This window comes from Bos taurus, chromosome 25, assembly GCF_002263795.3.
Source record: "Bos taurus isolate L1 Dominette 01449 registration number 42190680 breed Hereford chromosome 25, ARS-UCD2.0, whole genome shotgun sequence".
In the NCBI taxonomy this organism is placed as follows: domain Eukaryota; kingdom Metazoa; phylum Chordata; class Mammalia; order Artiodactyla; family Bovidae; genus Bos; species Bos taurus.
In genome coordinates this window covers 9565875-9586116 of record NC_037352.1, presented here as the reverse complement: position 1 = coordinate 9586116, position 20242 = coordinate 9565875, and the positions used below count along the sequence as shown (strand labels likewise).

At 48.5% G+C, this 20242-nt stretch overlaps 1 protein-coding gene across 5 annotated transcripts in view; it reads right to left on the bottom strand.

The window, feature by feature from the left end:
* Positions 1 to 20242, bottom strand: part of CIITA (class II major histocompatibility complex transactivator) — a 59165-nt gene that overhangs the window by 15433 nt on the left and 23490 nt on the right. For all 5 annotated transcript variants that reach the window (XM_010819255.4, XM_010819256.4, XM_024985427.2 and 2 more), the window contains exons 2-9: positions 11008 to 11154; positions 10675 to 10770; positions 7243 to 7305; positions 6497 to 6577; positions 3714 to 3758; positions 2444 to 2584; positions 1478 to 1621; positions 390 to 554 (exon numbers count right to left, since the gene is read on the bottom strand). In XM_010819255.4, coding sequence (XP_010817557.1) covers positions 390 to 554; positions 1478 to 1621; positions 2444 to 2584; positions 3714 to 3758; positions 6497 to 6577; positions 7243 to 7305; positions 10675 to 10770; positions 11008 to 11154 — 882 coding nt within the window. The remainder of the gene's footprint in view (positions 1 to 389; positions 555 to 1477; positions 1622 to 2443; positions 2585 to 3713; positions 3759 to 6496; positions 6578 to 7242; positions 7306 to 10674; positions 10771 to 11007; positions 11155 to 20242) is intronic.

Here is a 20242-nt window from a genome sequence, read left to right as displayed (position 1 = left end):
AGGTGGTGACCTGAGGCTGTATCCTACTCAAAGATGTCTTTCTTTGGCCGGCTGTACTTTTAAAATTTTCACCAGTGTTTCAGAAATCACAATATGTATGCTAAAATCAAGATCTCCAGGTTCTGCTGGCAATTCAGATCAGGCTGCACTGGGCCTGTTTTCCTGCCATGTAACAAGCTGCTGAGATTTGACATGGATTCTCCTGCTGTTCCCCTCGCCCACCCTCCCTTGCACCCACCTCCCAGGACACCCTGTCCTGTTTTGTACAAACACAACTTGCCAGTCCCTGCAGGCAGTTCTGTGGGTGGATCTCGTTGTCTGAGGCAACTCCTTCCCCAGAACCTTTAGTTCTGTTTCCGGTAACTCTCAGAGGTCCAGCTGATTCTTACCTGTCAGGCCTGCACGGGAGGTGAGGGCCGGTTCGGGCATGCTGGGGAGGTCAGCGGCAGACGGGGCAAAGGGGCTGGCAGAGCCAGGCCGGTCTGGGGACTTGGGAAGGCTCTGGACAGCAGGCCCGCTGGATGGGGGTGTTTGGCTGGCCGGGGGCATCTCACCTACAGGAGAGGGGAAAGGAGTATAGGATCAGCTAGGAGCCCACTTGGGGTCACCCCTTCCTCAAATAAGGCTGTGGAGCTGGGGGGCTGGGGAAAGGGGACGGAAACTTCCCAAGGAAGTCATTTCGGGATGGAGTTGAGGAAAGAACTCTGGAATTACAGCTAGCTCCTAGAGCCTTGGTTTTCCCATCTGTGAAATGGAAACAATCATCTCATAGGGAGCTTAAGGGCAAATGCTACTAGGCACCTTCCCCACTATGTGGTCAGAGCTCGTTTTCCTCAATAGCTCTTGCTTCTGGAGCACCAGTTCATTATACAAAAACTGGCGAGCAACTTTCAGAGGAAGTTCTTGAATCGAACAGAAGCATCTCCTACGTGCATTCTCTCTCCCTGAGAGCCCAACGCATCCCTTCGCTTGGACAATCTACAACCCTTCAATGGGGCAGGTCAGCAGGGACCACTTTGCTGACCTGGAAACAAGGCAGTTCAGAGAAAGCTGTACAAGCATGCATACCCACAACGGCATACTAAAAAAGTGAACGAGAGACTCAGGAACTCTTGTGAGTATCTCTTATTGTTGTTTGGCTTGTTAATTAGCATGCAATGATGTCGTGACTTTAAAATATAATAAAGTTTTTTTTTTTTTTTAAAGAAGGCTTAGTGGGGGAAAGTGACCCAAAAAAGGCCACTTAGCCATTTGGTGGGTGGTGGGTCCACTCGGACCATGTTGGGGAGCTCTGCTCCTCTGCTTTGATTTTTGGGAAATGGGGACAGAGAAGGGTGTTCTGGGGAAGGAAGATCATGAGAAGGTGCTAGGCTACACCTGTCAAATACCTGGGTGGGAGTGGGGGAGGGGGGCATGGGATACAGGAGCAGTCAGGTCACAGGCAGAGGAGGTGAGGAGCCCAGGTTCACACACTCACTTTGGTAGATGAGTATACTGGAGACCCCCGTCCCAGTCCCTGAGATCGGCCACAGCCCCTGGGGCAGAGTGGGGAGAGTGGGGATAATCTGAATGGGTCCCGCGGGAAGACTCAGGCAGCTCAACAAGGAACTGGACGGAGGCGCTACAAGAGACAGAGAAGGTGATTTTGGATTCTCCATTAAAATCTTAAAAAAATATATATATATACATATTTCAATTATCTAGAAAAATTATTATTATTATTGGCAGCACCGCACACAGCATGTGGGATCTTAGTTCCCAGATCCCTGGTCCAGGGATCAGCCCCGCCCCCTTGCATTGGAAGTGCAGAGTCTTAACCACTGGACCATCAGGGAAGTCCCTTCATTAACATCTGAGTTAATATCTAGTGGAAAAAAAAGTGAAAGTGTTAGTTGCTCAGTCATGACTCTTTGTGACCCCATGGACTGTAGCCCGCCAGGCTCCTCTGTCCATGGAATTCTCCAGGCAAGAATCCTGGAGTGGGTTGCCATTCCCTCCCTGGCGAACCCGGGTCTCCTACATTGCAGGCAGATTCTTTACCGTCTGAGTCACCAGGGAAGCCCCAGTGAATATCTGACTCCCTTATAAAGGGCTCAGGTCTACGAGACAGCTGCAGCTGTGTTGGCCTGTCCTTGGTGGTATTGCTGGCACCCAGCAGAGCAGCTGTCACAGAGAGGGTGCTCAGCTGATAACTGATGAAAGCACAGGGCTGGTGGGTGAATTCCCGGATTGGAGGGGATTCCCAGCTGTATCTCCCAGGGATGCATTTCCTCCCAGGCATATTCTCCAGCACAGAGTGGATGGGGACCCGAGGACCAGATTGGCTGAGGCAGACGTGGAGGAGACACTGGCAAAGGGAGGAATTCCATTCCTGCTGCCATAGCCACTCCTGGGGCACCTCCAGGGGACGGGGAAGCCCACCCTCTTGGAGCCCCTAACATACCTGCGTCCTTCAGCCGGGTCTGGCTGGATGCTGGCTCCGTGTTGAACAGAGCAGGAGGTGGCGGGCAAGGCTGAACCAAGGAGTCGCTCACTGGCCCCACCAGGAAAGTGCCAGTCACCACGGGCATGGTGAGGGGCTCGGCTGTGAGGAAGGGGGGCGTGTTAGAGGCTGGGTGAGATCTGGGCGGGGGGTGGTGTCCGGAGGGGCCTTCTTGGGGGTGGAGGAGGGCAGGGTGGATCTCTCTGCTGGCAGTGGAAGGAAACACCTGTCCTCAGGCCTGGGTGAAGCTGGTTTCATTTCAGCAACTTCTCTGTGCTAGGAGTCCCCAGCCCCAGCCTCCTCTTTATGGCTGGGTCCTGAGTGCTTCCTACCATGGAAACCTAGGGATGGGCAGACCTGTTAGCCCAGGCCCCTGTCACCCTCTCTACAGCCAGTCACTGAGCCCCCAGGGACCCTAAGAGACCCCAACACTGCCCATCAGTCTGAGGCAGAAATTTATCTCCTTTGTTTAATTGCGAGTCCTTGGAGGGTGGACACTTGCCTCCCTCCATCAGACTGGAAGCTCTGTGAAGACAGAGACTATTTCTCCATCATCTTCATGGGCAGGATCCCTGACTTCTCCATCACATTAGAGTTTGCTGAGGGCAGAGACCAGGCTTCCTCCATCAGACTTGGAGGCTTTCATTCCTCAATCTGTTTCCCACAGAGAGGCTGGTTTCCCCAGCTTTGCTAAAACAACCAAGTGAGAGGGGAGGAGAAGTGGGGGGAGAGGAAGGGGAGGGGAGAGGAAGGGAGGGGAGAGGAAGGGAGTGGAGGGGAGGAAGCATCTGGTGGGTGGCGGGGCTGGGGAATGGTGAGCGTGGAGGAAGAGGCTCACTGAGGCATGGGGCCTGTAAGGAGGGCGGGAGGGCACAGGGTAACCAGCCGATCTGAGGTGACAATACTCTTCAAGGAGACATGTGACCTGCAGGCGCAGTGGCACTAGGTGGTGGGGGAGGGGGGTGGGGGGGTCTCAGCTCTGACTCGGAGTTAAGAGGAGGGAGGCATCATTGGCGGGGCTTCATAGCAGGAGCGGAATCTCCCAGCAGTCCTTGAATTTCAAAGCAATGGGCTATGGAATCATGACCTCGGTTTGAATCCCAGCCTTGCCTCTCACTTGCTGTGTGATCTCGGACAAGTGGCTTCGCCTCTCTGAACCCCGACTTTCAAATGCCAGTTTCCGTGTGAACCTGAAGGGGCCCCTGCTTTCCTGCCCACCTGCCCTGCTCACCTAGCTTCCGGTGCTTCAGATCCACAGGCAGCTCCTCTGGGAAGGCTGCAGAGAGAACCCCACGATCATCAGCCCCAGGGCAGGGGTGTTCCAAGGCCAGAGGGGCTCTGGACCTCAGCAGGCCCTGCCTTAAGTGACTGGGAAGTGGCCTTGGGGTCCCTTTCCCTCCCCTGCCCCCAACCATTTCTGCCCCGACTCATCTGCTTGAGCCGGAACCCCATCATGAAGCACCCGGGTCAATGAAGCACAGGGAGAGGCAGAACCACAGAGGGGACACAGAGGAGGTTTGTTTTGTTCTGTTTTTAAACTTTTTTGGCAGCACTGCAAGGCCTGTGGGATCTTAGTTCCCTGAGCAGGGATTGAACCCTCACCTCCTGCAACGGAATCACGGAATTCCTAAGAGAAGTTTGAGTTAAAAAAATAACAACAATAATAATAAAAATAAAAAACAACCTGCCTTTGGAGCCTTCCTAGCTGTGTATATCTGCAACACAGCATCTCTGAGCCTTTGACCTCTCATCTCTAAAACGGGGGCAGTGATTCCCACTTTGCAGGAGTGCATTGGAAATCAGTGAGTGAGTATTAAGCATGTAACACATGAGAGAAAACCCCTATGTGTCCCTTAGCAAGAGGCTGATGAAGCAAATTATAGTTCATCCCCCAGTGAAATACCCTAAAAATAATGAAGACACTGAAGGATGTATGGGGTGGTACTGGCGTCTGCAGTCTACCTTGAAATGCTCCAAAAGTAACGTGGATGGATGGGTGGATGAATAGAGGGATGGCTAGAGACGTGTCAAACCCGATACAGCCAAACACTGACGGTAGGATGTAAGCGTGGGTACTCGGTTGCTTGTAGCACAACCCTGTCACCTTTACTGCATGTTGAAGTTTTCCATAATAAAATATTAGGGGAAATGCTTATGAAATGAAAAAAAAGAAAGAAGGAGGGAAGGAGGAAGAGAGAAAGGATGGGAGGGAGCAAGGAAGGAAAAGAAAGAAGAAAGGAAGGGACATTCCCTGAAGGCAGGACCATGCGCTTCCCAACAGTGCTACAGAAATAACCTCCCAGACACATTACATGAAGAAAGAGTGGAGGTGGTCATTTGCATGAAAAATATTTTTTAAGAGGTGACTTTTAGACAAAGAGAATATTTCTTTTTTTTTTTTAATCTTTGGGTCACACTGCATGGCATGTGGGATCTGAGTTGCCTGACTAGGGATCGAGCCCATGCCCCTGCGCTGGCAGTGTGGAGTCTTAACCACTGGACCACCAGAAAAGTGCCTGAATAGAATATTTCTAACAACACCAAAAGGGAACTGGCAACACAGGTTGTCCTCAGAGAGGGAGAATGAGGGACTGGGGGAAAAGGGTGGGAGGGAGATTTTTTTCCCCACTGAATATTCTTTGTACATTTTGAATTTGTATGTCATGAACCTGTTTACCTGTTCAGATTCAATAAATAGGTTCAGGGCTTATACATGGTCTGGCACATAGTAAGCACGTGATCAACGGTTACGCCCATTTTATGGAAATTTTCATTCAATGGATAGTTATTGAGGTGCTCCTGCATGCCAGCCACATGCTGGGGATGAAGTGATAAGAAGGACTAGGTCCTCATGGTGGGGGAACTAAGCAAAGGCAATAAATAAAATAAATCCAGATTGTGACAAGTGTTATGGAGACAGAGAGACACAAACAAGGTGAAAATAGGTGAGGTAAGTTATATGGAAAGCGTAGTCAAGGAAGGCTTTCAGGAGGAGGTGACATGTTGGCCAAGACCTGAGAGATTCCCAAGCCCATAACGGTAAGAAGTTGGGGGCGGGGGTAGGTACATCTCAGAGAGAGAGAGAACAGCACGTGCAAAGGCCCTGGGGCTGGAAAGGATACATGGGTCACAGGAATGGAAAGAAGGCAGAGTGACTGGAACCTGGAGACTCACAGTGCGTTTGGAGAGATGGGAAGCACCAGGTGATGCAGGCCTTGGGGTGTGTATTTTGTAGCCACTGGGGGGTCAGCGTGCATGTGTGTCAGTCGCTTCAGTCGTGTTCGACTCTTTGCGAACACATGTACTGCAGCCTGCCAGGCTTCTCAGTCCATGGGATTCTCCAAGCAAGTATTACTGGAGTGGGTTGCCATTTCCTCCTCCAGGGGATCTTCCCGATCCAGGGATTCAACCAAAGGAGTCTCTGGCACGGTAGGTGGATTCTTTACCGCTGAGCCATTGGGGAAACCCAGAAGGTCAGCAGGGCAGCAATATGATCTGATTTGTATTTAAAAGCCCACATTAGCTTCCAGGTGAGGGCAGATTAAGGAGCAGGGAGACTGACAAGAGGCTCAGAGAGATGCAGGTACTTGCCCAAGTTCACATGGACTATAAATAACAGATCCAGGACTCAAACCCAGATCTTGCTGGGGAAAAACTGTGCTTGAAGAGCTCTTCCTTAAACAGGGGGTGACAACTAAGGATGAAAGAGAAGCCAGAGCCCAGAGGTCCATTTGGACCCCAAAATAGCCAGGGGCAGAGACCCAGCAGGAGAGGGGCCAGTTGATCCTGGGCAATCAGCTTCCTCTCTGCGTCACTAGGGAGCAGGGGTGAGGGGAGAGATGGGAGGACTCCCAAGCCCAGGCCGAGCAGACAGGACTCAAGGAGGGAAGCAACTGGGAGCCATCCCAGGTTTTAGAGCTAAGGCAGGGCCAGCAGTCAAGCAAGGCTGGGTCAGATCAGGGAGTGGGGAAAGCGAGGGGGTGTTGGGGAGGGACGGGGCGGGGGCTCACTCACGTCTCTTCTGACTTTTCTGCCCTGCCTCCTCCAGCAATTCCACGCTCTCGCTGATCATTTCTTCCAATCCTATGTGCTCGACTTTGGGGAAAAACCAAAGACACCAACACATAGTCAGTGGACATCCAAGGTGAGGCCCCACTGACACTCCGTTGGGAGGGAATGTGATCACTCATTGAGGGCGGTCCTCGGGTATTACAGTGCTCCCCCAGGAACAAGGAAGGAAATGCAGGCTGAGACAAGAACTGCCCGCCCCTGCCCACCAAGGGACAGTTAGGGAGTTTGAGATCACATGTACACACTGCTATATTTGAAATGGATAACCAACAAGAACCTACTGTATAGTACACGGAACTTTGCTCAATGTTATGTGGCAGCTTGGATGGGAGGGGGCTATGGGGGAGAATGGATGTATGGCTGAGTCCCTTCACTGTCCACCTGAAACTATCACAACATTGTTAATCAGCTGTACTCTAATATAAAAAGTGAAAGTGAAAGTCGCTCAGTTGCATCCGACTCTTAGCGACCCCATGGACTGTATGTAGCCCACCGGGCTCCTCTGTCCAAGGAATTCTCTGGGCAAGAATAGTGGAGTGGGTAGCCATTCCTTTCTCCAGGGGATCTTCCCAACCCAGGGATCAAACCTAGGTCTTCTGCATCATAGGCAGATTCTTTACTGGCCGAGCCAGCAGGGCAACTAATATAAAATAAAAAGTTAAAAATAAAACAAGAACTGGTCAACTTACTGAAAATGTCTTTGCTCAGGCCCTCCAGCTGGGTGTCCTGGAAGACGTACTGGTCCAATTCCGCTGCCCAGACAAGAAAAAGCATCGTCAATCAACAATTTCTCACCAAATGCTTACTGTACGCCTGGCATTGGACTGGGTATCAGGGAACTGTGACCCTTCAGACTCGGCACACGCTGGGGTTCAATAAATGTGTGCTGAACGAATGATGAAATCAGTGAAGGAAGACTGAAGCTTAATGGGCTCTTAATCTAATTAAAGGCATGATATATATCCATGCAAACTTTTCTACTGCTATAAAGCAGTACATCGCAACATAGCAGAGTTGTCTTGAAAGTGAAGTGAAAGTCACTCAGTCATGTCTGACTCTTTGGAACCTCATGGACTGTACAGATTCTTTACCAGCTGAGCCACCAGGGAAGCCCAGAGTTGTCTGGGGTTTGAGTTTAAATTCCAGCTCTACTCCCTCACCCCACTAGCTGTGCAATCTTGGGTCTACTTAACCTCTCTGGGCCCCTGTTTCCTCATCTGTGTAATGAGAATAAATAGTACCTACAACCCAGGGATGGATGGTGAGGATTGGAGGCTCTGCATTTAAAGCAATCAACACAGTAGCCAGGACACAGTGAATACTCAATAAAGTGAAAGTGTTAGTGGTTCAGTCATGTGTGGTTCTTTGCAACCCCAAGTGCTATAGCCTGCTGGGCTCCTCTGTTCATGGAATTCTCCAGGCAAGAATCCTGGAGTGAGTAGCCATCCCTTTCTGGTTAATTACATGAAGTGCAGCATGTCTTATGGCCAAGGGAAAGATAGCTATCATAGTAAGAGGTAAGATGAGGGTGTATTTTGGGTTGGGGTAGTCAGGGAGGGCTTCCCAGAGGCAGGGATCCTAGAGCCAGACCTTGAAAGATGGGGGGGCAGAATCTGAGAGATGAAAGTGGAGGGCTTCCTGGGTAGTGGGGACAGAGTGGGGAAAAGATGGCTAGGAAACTCTTGAAACAGATGTCTTCAGTAAAAGTTTCGTGTTGGGGAAAGTTCAGACTTCATTTTACAGGCAATTGGGCTTCCCTGGTGACTCAGACAGTAAAGAATCTGCCTACAATGTGGGAGACCTGGGTTTGACCCCTGGGTTGAGAAGGTCCCCTGGAGAAGGGAATGGCAATTCACGCTAGTATTCTTGCCTGGAGAATTCCATGGACAGAGGAGCCTGGCAGCCTACGGGCCATGGGGTCGCAAAGAGTTGGATACAACTGAGCAACTGATACTTTCACTTTACAGGCAATAGGGAGCCATAAAAGGCTTCTGAGTAGGGCATGATGGTGGTGATGATGACAATGAATATGATAATGAGGATGGTGTTGATGGTCGTGGCTGGGTGGTACCTAACACTTACTGAATGCTTATTGCAATCCTGCTCTAAATACGTTCCACACAGAAACTTATTCAAGTCTCACAGTCATCCCACAAGGTAGGCAAGATTATTATTCCCATTTTATACACGTGGAAGCCACTGTAATACTTCGGGATGTCTCAGACAACTGAAGGCCCAGGAGCACAGATTTGAGGAGGAAGCTGCCTTCTCCACTTGCTCTCACTTCCTGTGTAGATGCCCCTAAGGGGGAAATGAATCCTAAGAGATTTGGGAAAAAGCCCAAATCATTCATTACTGCCTCCAGCTCTGAGGGAATGTGAATACTCTCAGGCCTAAGCATTTCTGCTTCCTCCGTTGGAAAGGAAGAAGGTGGGCTCTCAGTTCTATAATTTTTGAGTCACACGCAGTTTCTGCTCCTCTCCGTTTTCTGCCTGAGAAATCCCGTGGACAGAGGAGCCTGCCGAGCTACATGCAGTGATGGGGTCGCAAAGAGTTGGATATGACTTAGCAGGTGAGCATGCACAGATGCTTGCAGGCACGATGCTGAGTTAACTGTGCGCTGGGGAGGGACTAGCCATGTGCATGCCAGACCTCTTAACTGATGCGATTCTTGGGATGCCAGGAAAAGGGCCACTAAGAACATCTGTACAGGTTGTACACTATGCAAGTGTGCCCAGCTGAGAGGGCAAATGGGCGCAGGTATCCAGCCTGAACTTTGATAGCTAAGTTGTTACTCTTTTTTTTTCCCTTCCTTATTTTGACTTTTGCTTTGTTTTTAAAATGTATTTATTTTTCATTGAAGGATAATTGCTTTTCTGCCATACATCAACATGAGTCAACCACAGGTATACAAAAGGCCTCTCTCTTCCATCTCACACCCCATCCCACCCCTCTAGGTTGTCACAAAGAAGTTGTTACTTCCTAGTAGGGGCTGCATCCTGAAAAGAAGAGGAGGCGTTGTTTTCCTAATCCAGCAAAGCCTGTGCATGAGACAGTGGTGAACCTGGGAAGGAGGGATCCTTTACCTCACTCCACCAGAAAAAAAAAAAAAAAGGAAACACCCCTCCCTAAAGAGTTCTGCCCTTGTCTGAAACCTGTAGGTCTTTTTAAAGCTGAAAAACAGTCTCTCAGCTTAAGCTTTAGCAAACCTTCCCACTCCAGATACTATCGTTCTTGTGGTTAAAAGTAAGGACTTTGAAATAAGAAAGACCTAAGCTAGAATTTCAGACCTGCCTGTTACTATTGCTAATGCAGCCTTGAGTAGATGCTTTAATCTCTCTAAATCTTGATATCCTCATTTGTTAAATGAAGATACTGACAGTAGCTACTTCCTCTGTTTTGGGAAAGATTCAATGTGATAACACACACCGTGATTAGCAGGCTACAAATGCCCCTCCTCAATGGTAGTTACATTGGCTTCCATTTGTACAAAATGGGAATAATAATCACACTTGCCTTGTGGGATGACTGAGAACTGAATAAGTTTCTGTGTGTAGAGTGTTTAGAACAGGAACTTACAAAGAGTAAGCATAAGTGTTAGGTACCACCAGACCACTACCATCAACACCATCATTAGTATCATCACTCACTCAGAAGCCTTTTATGGCTCCCTATTGCCAGTAAATCAAGTCCTAATTTTCCTGGAGTCAAAACTTTCACTGCAGATGCCTATCTCAAGAGTTTCCTAACCACCCTTTCTCACTCTGCCTCCACTACCCAGGAAGCTATTACAAATACTAGGGTAATTTAGCTTAGGAGCTGGGGAGAAAGAGAGGGAGGGTATGAGGTGGGCTTTGTGGGAAGGAAGGAAGGAAAAGCAGCAAATGGAAAAAGGTATAGAAACGGTGGCAGAAGATGGGTAAAGTTAAATTTATTTGCCTGGTGTTCATCTCCCCTTTTTCCCAATTCGCTATCCTTCTAACCCTCACTCCCCATCCTTCTTGCTCTGATTTCTGACAGAGGGCCTGTTGGCTCCTGGTGAATAGTTGACATTAACAAAAGAGAAAAAAAGAATCTTTCCCCTTAATTGTCCTTTTTCTGGACTAAGAATGCTTTCTCACCGATATTGGCATAAGCTTCCCTGGTCTCTTCATCACCTTCCATGTCACACAACAGCCTGCTGAACTGTTCGCAGTTGATGGTGTCTGTGTCAGGCTCTGGGAGGAAAAGACACTTGGATAAAGCTGGAAAGATCTGGGAAGGAGGCTGCTGGGGAAGGAGGGAGAGGCATGGCGGGCTGGGAGAGGTCCCCACCAGGAGCTAGCCTGGCCTGCAGTTGGAGCTGTCCGTGGTGCTGAGTGGAGCTCCACGGCCAGCACGTCCCCTGGGTGGTATCTCCACTGCGGGCTGAGGGGTGTAGGGCCTTGAAAGGGGCCCGAGGGAGGGCAGCCCACCTGAGCAGAGCTCTATTTCTTCTTCTCCTGTCAGATCCATCCGGTCGTAGAGGTGGTAGAGCTGCAAAGGGTCAGCACTGCTGTTGAGAAGTTCTAAGTAACTGCCTTCTAGAGGCCCCAGCTCCATGGTTGGGCACTGTCCACTGCCTGGAAGGGAGACACAGCTGTCAGCTCATGGGGTGTTGGAAAGATGCAGAGAATTAACACCTACCACAGTTCCCAACTGGCTCTCTTGTTGAAGGCGAGGGTTGGTGGGAGCCAAAGAAAGTGAACAGAGGTTTCTCATTCAGCACTACTTATGTGCTCAGGGCAAAGAATATGCCTGCGATGCAGGAGACATGGGTTCGATCCCTGGGTAGGGAAGGTCCCCTAGAGAAGGGGATGGCTACCCACTCCAGTATTCTTGCCAGGAGAATTTCATGGACAGAGGAGACTGGCAGACTACAGTCCATGGGGTTGCAAAGAGTCAGACACAACTGAGTGACTAACACTTTCACGTGTGTTCAGGACATTGAGGAGGAGAAGCCCTATATCTTTCCTCTAAGAATCTTTGTCACAGTGGGAAGATGCCCGTGATACAGAAAAGGGAACCAAAGAAGTGTAGATTCAGGACATCTCATACCTGGGAGCCAGGGGACCTAAGTTCTGCTGTTAGCACTACCATGAATGATAACAGCTAAGATGCACAGAATACCTACTATGTGCCAGAAACACAGTCTAGCACATTTAATTCTCACATCAACAACCATATGAGGTAGGTACTATTACTAACCTTATTTTATACGTGAGTAAACTGAGACTCAGAGAGGTGAGCTGACCTATGTAAGGTAACCCAAGCCCAACCAGGAGTTAGTTCTAGGCAGTCTGACTCATGGACATGTATTTAGGTGTAAGGCTTTCCTGCCTTCGGTGACCTCAAGCAAGTCTGTGCTCCTCTCTATGCTTCAGTTTCCTAATATCTAAATTGAAGGCGTTGATGCACATTTTCTCTAATACCTTTCATTATTAATTGTTAGAAGACATATCAAATACCTTAGGTTCTACTTCATTTAATCTTCAAAACAGCCCTGGCTCTCAGTCCACACAAAAACTTGTATACGAGTGTCCACAGAAGCATGTTTCATAATAGCCAAAACATGGAAAAATTCAAATGACTATCAATGAATAAATGGATAAACAAAATGTGGTATATCCATACAATGCAATATTGTTGTTGTTGTTCAGTCACTCAGTCACGTCTGAGTCCTTGCAACCCTATGGATGACAGCACGCCAGGCTTCCCTGTCCTTCACCATCTCCCAGCATTTGCTCAAACTCATGTTCATCGAGTCAGTGATGCCATCCAACCATCTCATCCTCTGTCGCCCCCTTCTCCTCCTGCCCTCAATCTTCCCCAGCATCAGGATCTTTTCCAATGGAATAGTATTCAGACATAAAAAGCAATAAAGTATGGATACATACTTCAACATGGATGAAATCTGAAAACATCATGATAAGTGAAAGAAGTCAGACACGAGGGCAAATTTTGTATGATTCCATTTACACAAAATGTACAGAACAGACAAATCTTTGGAGATAGAAGGCAAATTCATAGTTGGCTACATTTGGAGGAGACTTGAGGGGAGGGAAATGGGGAACAACTACTGGTGGTTATGAGGCTTTTGGGGGGAAATGATGAAGCGTTCTAAAGTTGATGGGGATGGTTGCGCAACTTTGTGAGTATACTAAAGTGGCCATTGACTTGTATACTTTAAATGGGTGAATTGTCTAAAATTTGAATTATATGCCAATAAAGCTGTTAAGAGCAAGAGTAGTGTGGGGGCTTCCCAGGTGGCACAGTGGTGAAGAATCCGACTGCCAATGTAGGAGATGCAGGAGACACAGGTTTGATCCCTGGGTTGGGAAGATCATCTGGAGGAGGAAATGGCAACCCACTCCAGTATTCTTGCCTGAAAAACTCTATGGACAGAGGAGCCTGGTGGGCTACACTCTATGGGGTCACAAAAGTCAGACAGGACTGAGTGACTGAGCACAGCACAAAGCTGTTAAAATGAAACAAAACACTGGCTCTGGGAGGTAGGCTTTATGGTCTTCCCTTTGCAGATGAGTAACCTGAGGCTCAGAGGGGCTCAGCAGACCCCTGATGCACAGCTCTTGCTGGCTTGAGCCAGTGTGAAGCTCCATCAGTGTGGCTCCAATGGCCCTGCCTTCCCCCCAGTTTTGGTAGTCTATAATTCCATGATCTGTTCATTTCCCATTGCTGCTGCAACAATGTGCCACAGGGCTATTGTAGCTTAAAGCAATGAGTCTTATTCCCTCATAGTTCTAGAGGCCAGAAGTCTAAATCAAGGTGTTGGCAGCCTTGGTTCTTCTGGAGGCTCTAGGGGCACACCCTTCCTTGCTTCTTCTAGCTTTGGGGATTGATGGCATTCCTTGACTTGTGACTTTGAGGCCACATCACTCCAGTCTATGCCTAAGTGCTCACATCATCTCCTAATCTGCATTTGTCTTAAATGGACACTGATTTAGAGTCTACCCAGATAAACCAGGCTTCCCTGATAGCTCAGTTGGTAAAGAATCCACCTACAATGCGGGAGACCTGGGTTCAATCCCTGGGTTGGGAAGATCCCCCGGAGAAGAAAAAGGCTACCCACTCCAGTATTCTGGCCCGGAGAATTCCATGAATATATTAAAGAGTACCTTTTGGAGAAGGGAATGGCAACCCACCCTGGTATTCTTGCCTGGAGAACCCCATGGACAGAGGAGAGCCTGGTGGGCTACAGTCTATGGAGTCGCAAAGAGTCAGACATGACAGTGAATTTCACTCACTCACTCAGATACACCAGGACATCAGTTCAAGATCTTTAACATAATTACATCCACAAAAACCTTTTTTATTCCAAATAAGGTAGGACTCAATGCTCTAGGGGTTTTATGTTGACATATCTTTGAGTTGGAGGGGGAGGTCCAACATTCAACCCACTATACTTGGGATGCAGATACATGCTGGAAAGAATCAAAAGAAGCTTCCTGGAGGAGGTGAGAAGAGCAATGGCCAGAAGATTCAAGATAGGCTTCCAAGTGCCCAGCCTGAGCCAGAAGAAAATGGAATTGAAACGGGAGGATCGTGAGAAAACACACACATGCAACTCACCACCACCACCCAGGTGCTCTTTTTCCTTTCACTCATCAACAGTTCTCATTAGCTCTGAAGGGTCTCAACACAGACCCGGATATCACAGAGAATGAACTTTCCAGTCCAGAAAGACACCCTGGCCAGGGCTGACTGTTTATAATGGGTTGGGTGGGGGCGGCAGGAACCCAAACATAGCAGGCTTGCGTTAATGACCCAGCCAACCATGACTAGAGGAAGTGGAACTGAAAGATGGGGCCACTAACTCTTTTCTCAGAGCAGGACAAAGGCTGGGAGGTGGGGCGAAGGTCTTTACTTCTCCCAACAAGTCCTGGGAGCCAACCAAGCAATCTACTGTGCTCTCCAGGATGGTGAGAGAAGAGCTCTCTGCCCCAAATCTTGCCTGCTGCCCTGCTCCAATTTTCAGTCTGCAGAACAGCCTACATTATAGCTAGCCATCTGCCTCTTTCTCCAGACAGTGGGATCTGGTAACAACAGATCCAGACTAACCCCAGCAATTCCATGAATAAAATGTGTGACTTTAGTCAAGTCACTCGTATTCTGAGTTCTCCCACAAGGACTGCCAGGGACCTTCAGGCTCAATCTCCTTCATCCTACAGAGGAGAAGATGAAACCCTGAGACGGGCTGTGCCTTGCACAAGGCCCTAGAGTCTGCTGGTGGTGGGGGGCCCACACCTAGAGTAAGACTCCCAGTCCACACTCTTCCCTGCCAATCAAAATGTATCTGGTCAACTAAGCACCCCCATCTGTCTAGGCTCAGGAATAGGGACCACGTCCTATTACAGATGGGCAAAGGAGGGAAATGCAGAGGGGAGGAGCCTAAAGAAGCCCAGCTTATTGACAGGCTCAGCTGCAAACACTGGACACCAAATGTGGTCCAATACCAGGGAAAGACACTGACAGCAGAGAAAGAAGGCAAATCCTTTGAGCTTTGGAATCAAACTGCCCGATTCTCAAATCATTCTTACCTACCAACTCACCATAACCTGGAAAGTTCATTTTTTAGATCTCTTGGAGCCTTAGTTTCCTCATTTTTATTTTTAGGCCACGTTCGCAGCTTGCGGTATCTTAGTTTCCTGCGTGTGCATGCTCAGTCACTCAGTTGTGTCCAACTCTGCGATCCATGGATTGTAGCCCAACAAGCTCCTCTTTCCATGGGCTTTTTCAGGCAAGAACACTGGAGTGGGGTGCCATTTTCTCCTCCAGGGGATGTTCCTGACCCAGGGATTGAACTAGAATCTCCTGCATTGGCAGGGGTATTCTTTACCACTGAGCCATGTGGAAGCCCCTTAGTTCCCTGACCAGGGAAAAGATCCAGGCCCCCTGCAGTGGGAGCATGGAGTCCTAACCATTGGACCACCAAGGAATTCCCTCAGTTTCCTTGTCTGTAAAGTGGTAGTCCATGACCACAGGACTGGAAGAGGTCCGTTTTCATTCCAATCCCAAAGAAAGGCAATGCCAAAGAATGCTCAGACTACCACATAATTGCACTCATCTCACACGCTAGTAAAGTAATGCTCAAAATTCTCCAAGCCATGCTTCAGCAATACATGAACCTTGAACTTCTGATGTTCAAGCTGGTTTTAGAAAAGGCAGAGGAACCAGAGATCAAATTGCCAACATCCGCTGGATCATGGAAAAAGCAAGAGAGTTCCAGAAAAACATCTATTTCTGCTTTATTGACTATGCCAAAGCCTTTGACTGTGTGGATCACAATAAACTGTGGAAAATTCTGAAAGAGATGGGAATACCAGACCACCTAATCTGCCTCTTGAGAAATTTGTATGCAGGTCAGGAAGCAACAGTTAGAACTGGACATGGAACAACAGACTGGTTCCAAATAAGAAAAGGAGTACATCAAGGCTGTATATTGTCACCCTGTTTATTTAACTTATATGCAGAGTACATTATGAGAAATGCTAGACTGGAAGAAGCACAAGCTGGAATCAAGATTGCCGAGAGAAATATCAATAACCTCAGATATGCAGATGACACCACCCTTATGGCAGAAAGTTAAGAGGAACTCAAAAGCCTCTTGATGAAAGTGAAAGAGGAGAGTGAAAAAGTTGGCTTAAAGCTCAACATTCAGAAAATGAAGATCATGGCATCTGGCCCCATCACTTCATGGGAAATAGATGGGGAAACAGTGGAAACGGTGTCAGACTTTATTTTTCTGGGCTCCAAAATCACTGAAGATGGTGACTGCAGCCATGAAATTAAAAGACGCTTACTCCTTGGAAGGAAAGTTATGACCAACCTAGATAGCATATTCAAAAGCAGAGACATTACTTTGCCAACAAAGGTCCGTCTAGTCAAGGCTATGGTTTTTCCAGTGGTCATGTATGGATGTGAGAGTAGGACTGTGAAGAAGGCTGAGTGCCAAAGAATTGATGCTTTTGAACTGTGGTGTTGGAGAAGACTCTTGAGAGTCCCTTGGACTGCAAGGAGATCCAACCAGTCCATTCTGAAGGAGATCAGCCCTGGGATTTCCTTGGAAGGAATGATGCTAAAGCTGAAACTCCAGTACTTTGGCTACCTCATGTGAAGAGTTGACTCGTTGGAAAAGACTCTGATGCTGGGAGGGATTGGGGGAAGGAGGAGAAGGGGACGACAGAGGATGAGATGGCTGGATGGCATCACCGACTCGATGGACATGAGTTTGGGTAAACTCCAGGAGTTGGTGATGGACAGGGAGGCCTGGCGTGCTGAGATTCATGGGGTCGCCAAGAGTCGGACACGACTGAGCAATCTGATCTGATCTGATCTGATAGGGATTAGGTGCATTAATTCATGTAGAGCCCTTAGGAAGGTGATTGTCACTTAGTAAGTGCTTAAGGAATGAAAGCATAGCCACACACAGAGAGCACAATATGGGAGAGGGCTATGATTATTGTTAATTCACCTCTTACCTCTGCAAGAATCACTGCAGATGGTAACTACAGCCATGAAATTAAAAGATGCTTGCTCCTTGGAAGAAAAGTTATGACCAACCTAGACAGCATATTAAAAAGCAGAGACATTACTTTTCCAACAAAGGTCCGTCTAGTCAAAGCTATGGTTTTTCCACTAGTTATGTATGGATGTGAGAGTTGGACTACAAAGAAAGTTGAGCACTGAAGAATTGATGCTTTAGAACTGTGGTGTTGGAGAAGACTCTTGAGAGTCCCTTGGACTGCAAGGAGATCCAACCAGTCCATCCTAAAGGAAATCAGTCTTGAATATTCATTGGAAGGACAGATGCTGAAGCTGAAGCTCCAATCCTTTGGCCACCTGATGCAAAGAACAGACTCCTTAGAAAAGACCCTGATCCTGGGAAAGATTGAAGGTGGGAGGAGAAGGGGATGACAGAGGATGAGATGGTTGGATGGCATCACCAACTCAATGGACACGAGTTTGAGTAAACTCTGGGAGTTGGTGATGGACAGGGAGGCCTGGCGTGCTGCAGTCCATGGGGTTACAAAGAGTCAGGCACAACTGAGCAACTGAACTGAACTGAACCTCTGCAAGATTTATAAGGAGATCCTTTCTCTTCCATTCCTACCTTACGACATTGTGAAGCCAAGATTCCTGCTCTTTTGCATAAGGGGATCCCACAGCCTCCACAGGAGCAAGTAAGCCCTAGAATCAGCAGTGCCACCTGGGATATCTGCTCTCAGACATCCCGAACATACATGTCATCACCTCCCTGCATCTCCGAGACAAAGCCCACACTGTACACACTTCCTCTTGAATAGACAAGGATTTGCAGCTCGCCACAGACGTCTGCCCCCAATCTGAATTCACCAAGAGCCCTAGGGAGGAGGCAGCTAGAGTATTATGCCCATTTGACCAAGGAGGATCCTCGTTGAAATGGCCTAAGGTCATCTGGTTGGAGAACTTGACTTTGAATCCTGGCTGGGAGACCTTAGGAAAGTGACTTAACCTGAGTATCAGCTTTCCCACACTAGACTGGGAAAATCATACTTATTTTGTGGGACCATCAAAAGGCCAGGAAGGGCTCTGTGTGGTACACCAGGCACACCAAAGGCCACGGTAAAAGGAAGCCCAATCTACTGGGAGCCTGAGACTCCAGGCTTTCACTTTAGAGCTCCCCACAGTGCCATACTGCCTCCCATTCATGCCGAAATCGACTTGGCCTGGGACCTGCTGGTGTTCCCACAACCATGTTTCCTGTGTCTCTATATGCTTAGGAAGCACTTCAGAGGCTCCTAACTGGGTTCTTTCCTCCCTGTGCAATTCCAGAGGGGCCTGGAGGCAGAGGGCCCTGACCAGCCCACTGCAAGGGAGAGAGTCGCCTACAGATGCCCAGCACAGGCCAAACCTCCAGGCGAGGGAGCCTGTGAGTGCAGGAACCTTCCATCTAGCTCACCTATCCCCCACGCTCCAACACACGGCAACCCCTCTCCATCAAAGGAAAGATGGCACACAGCTAGAATTCATTGGTGCCTCTGAGTGCCGGGCATTGAATGACATGTTTATAGGTATTATCCTGTTTAGCTGAACTCACACAGTAGTCATATGTCTTCCCATTTCTCAGATGAAGAAACAGGATCAAAGAGAAGACCAATGAACTGGGACCTGAAGCAGCTGCCTGGCTCCAAGTCTCAGCTTCTTCCAGGCTCTTGGCAAAACCCACCCCTGGCCACACTGGGGAGGTGCCTTAGCCTGGTGGTGCACTGAAGCGTGGGTGGCAAGACGATTTCTCCTTTTGAGAAGCTGTTGGGGGCGCAGCTGAGGAGTGAGCTGTGCCTTTTTGGTAAAAGGGCAGTATTTTTAGAAGGTCCTCTTTGGACCTGCCCTTCCCCTTGGGCCACCACCATCTACATCCAATTTGAGAAAAAGTTCCTAATCCTTTTGCCACCAAAAGTCCCTTTGGGGGTTTGTTTCCATCTCCACTTCACATGACACCACAGATTTTGAAAGAACGTACACACATAAATGGTTTTTGAAATAAAGCTTCATTTCCCTCTCCCCCGGAGGGAAATCAAGCATTACCAAATGTTCTAGCTCAGATGTTGATAATCAGTTTTTACAGTTCTGTGCTCTGTCTTGGCTGGGGAGAGTCCTTTTTTGTCTCAGGGTGGTGCTAGATGTGCTCTGTTTATTATCTTGTATCAAGTGTCACACCAGCTCTGGGAGATTGGTGTTATTGTACCCATCATACAGATGGTGACAATGAGGTTAGGCTCAGTTATCAATTGCTTTCTTCCCAGAGAAGGGGGTATATCCTTGAGGATCTGAGGAGACACTGAGAGTCAGGAGGGGACTTCTTTGGTACTCCAAAGTTTTCAGCACTGCTCTGCACTATGATGAAAGAGCATGAGAAGAAATACTTCCCTACTTGTTGACTGTGAGCTCCTCCCAAGGAAGAAGTGGAAAATCTCTGAACTGTGTGTCCAGAGACACAGGTTTGAGTTCCAGTTCTGCCTTTGATCTTGAATTCCTTTCTCTACCCATCTGAACCTTAGTTTCGCCAGCTGGGTGTGGAAGCCCACTCAGACGAGGCATTTAGGGGCTCTAGATCCCTCATTGCTTATCAGCTTTCCTCCCTGACTTTCCCCCAAACCCCCCTAACACCACTCTGCCCCCCAACTTCATGATAAGTTTCTTCCGGATGCCACTTTGTGGCGGGAAGCCAGGAGCCCAGGGTTCCTTATCTACCACAAGCAACACCCAGTCAGCATCTTAGTGGATCAAACACGTTCCTCTTTTCCTCTTGCACCCTGCAGGCCCCCAGATAAATTCGACAAGACACCTTGCACTTTTTTCCTCTCCAAATCAATAATTTACTGAGCATCTCCTACAAGAAAGTCACTGGGCTCAGTTCTCTGAGGGCCTTAGAGAGGTTTAAAACACAACCCCTGCCAAGAAGCTTGCAGTACAGGCCTGGATGGTATTTTAGAAAAGAGACGAAATGTGAGGATGATGGTACAGTGGTTAAGGGTGCAAGCTCTGGGTTCAAACTCTAGTTCCACGCTAACTGGGTGGCCTCAGGTAAGTTACTCAGCCTCTCTGAGTTGTGGAATCTATTGCTCTTAGGTCGCACGGTGTCGACCTCATTAGACTGCTATGCGTGCGTGT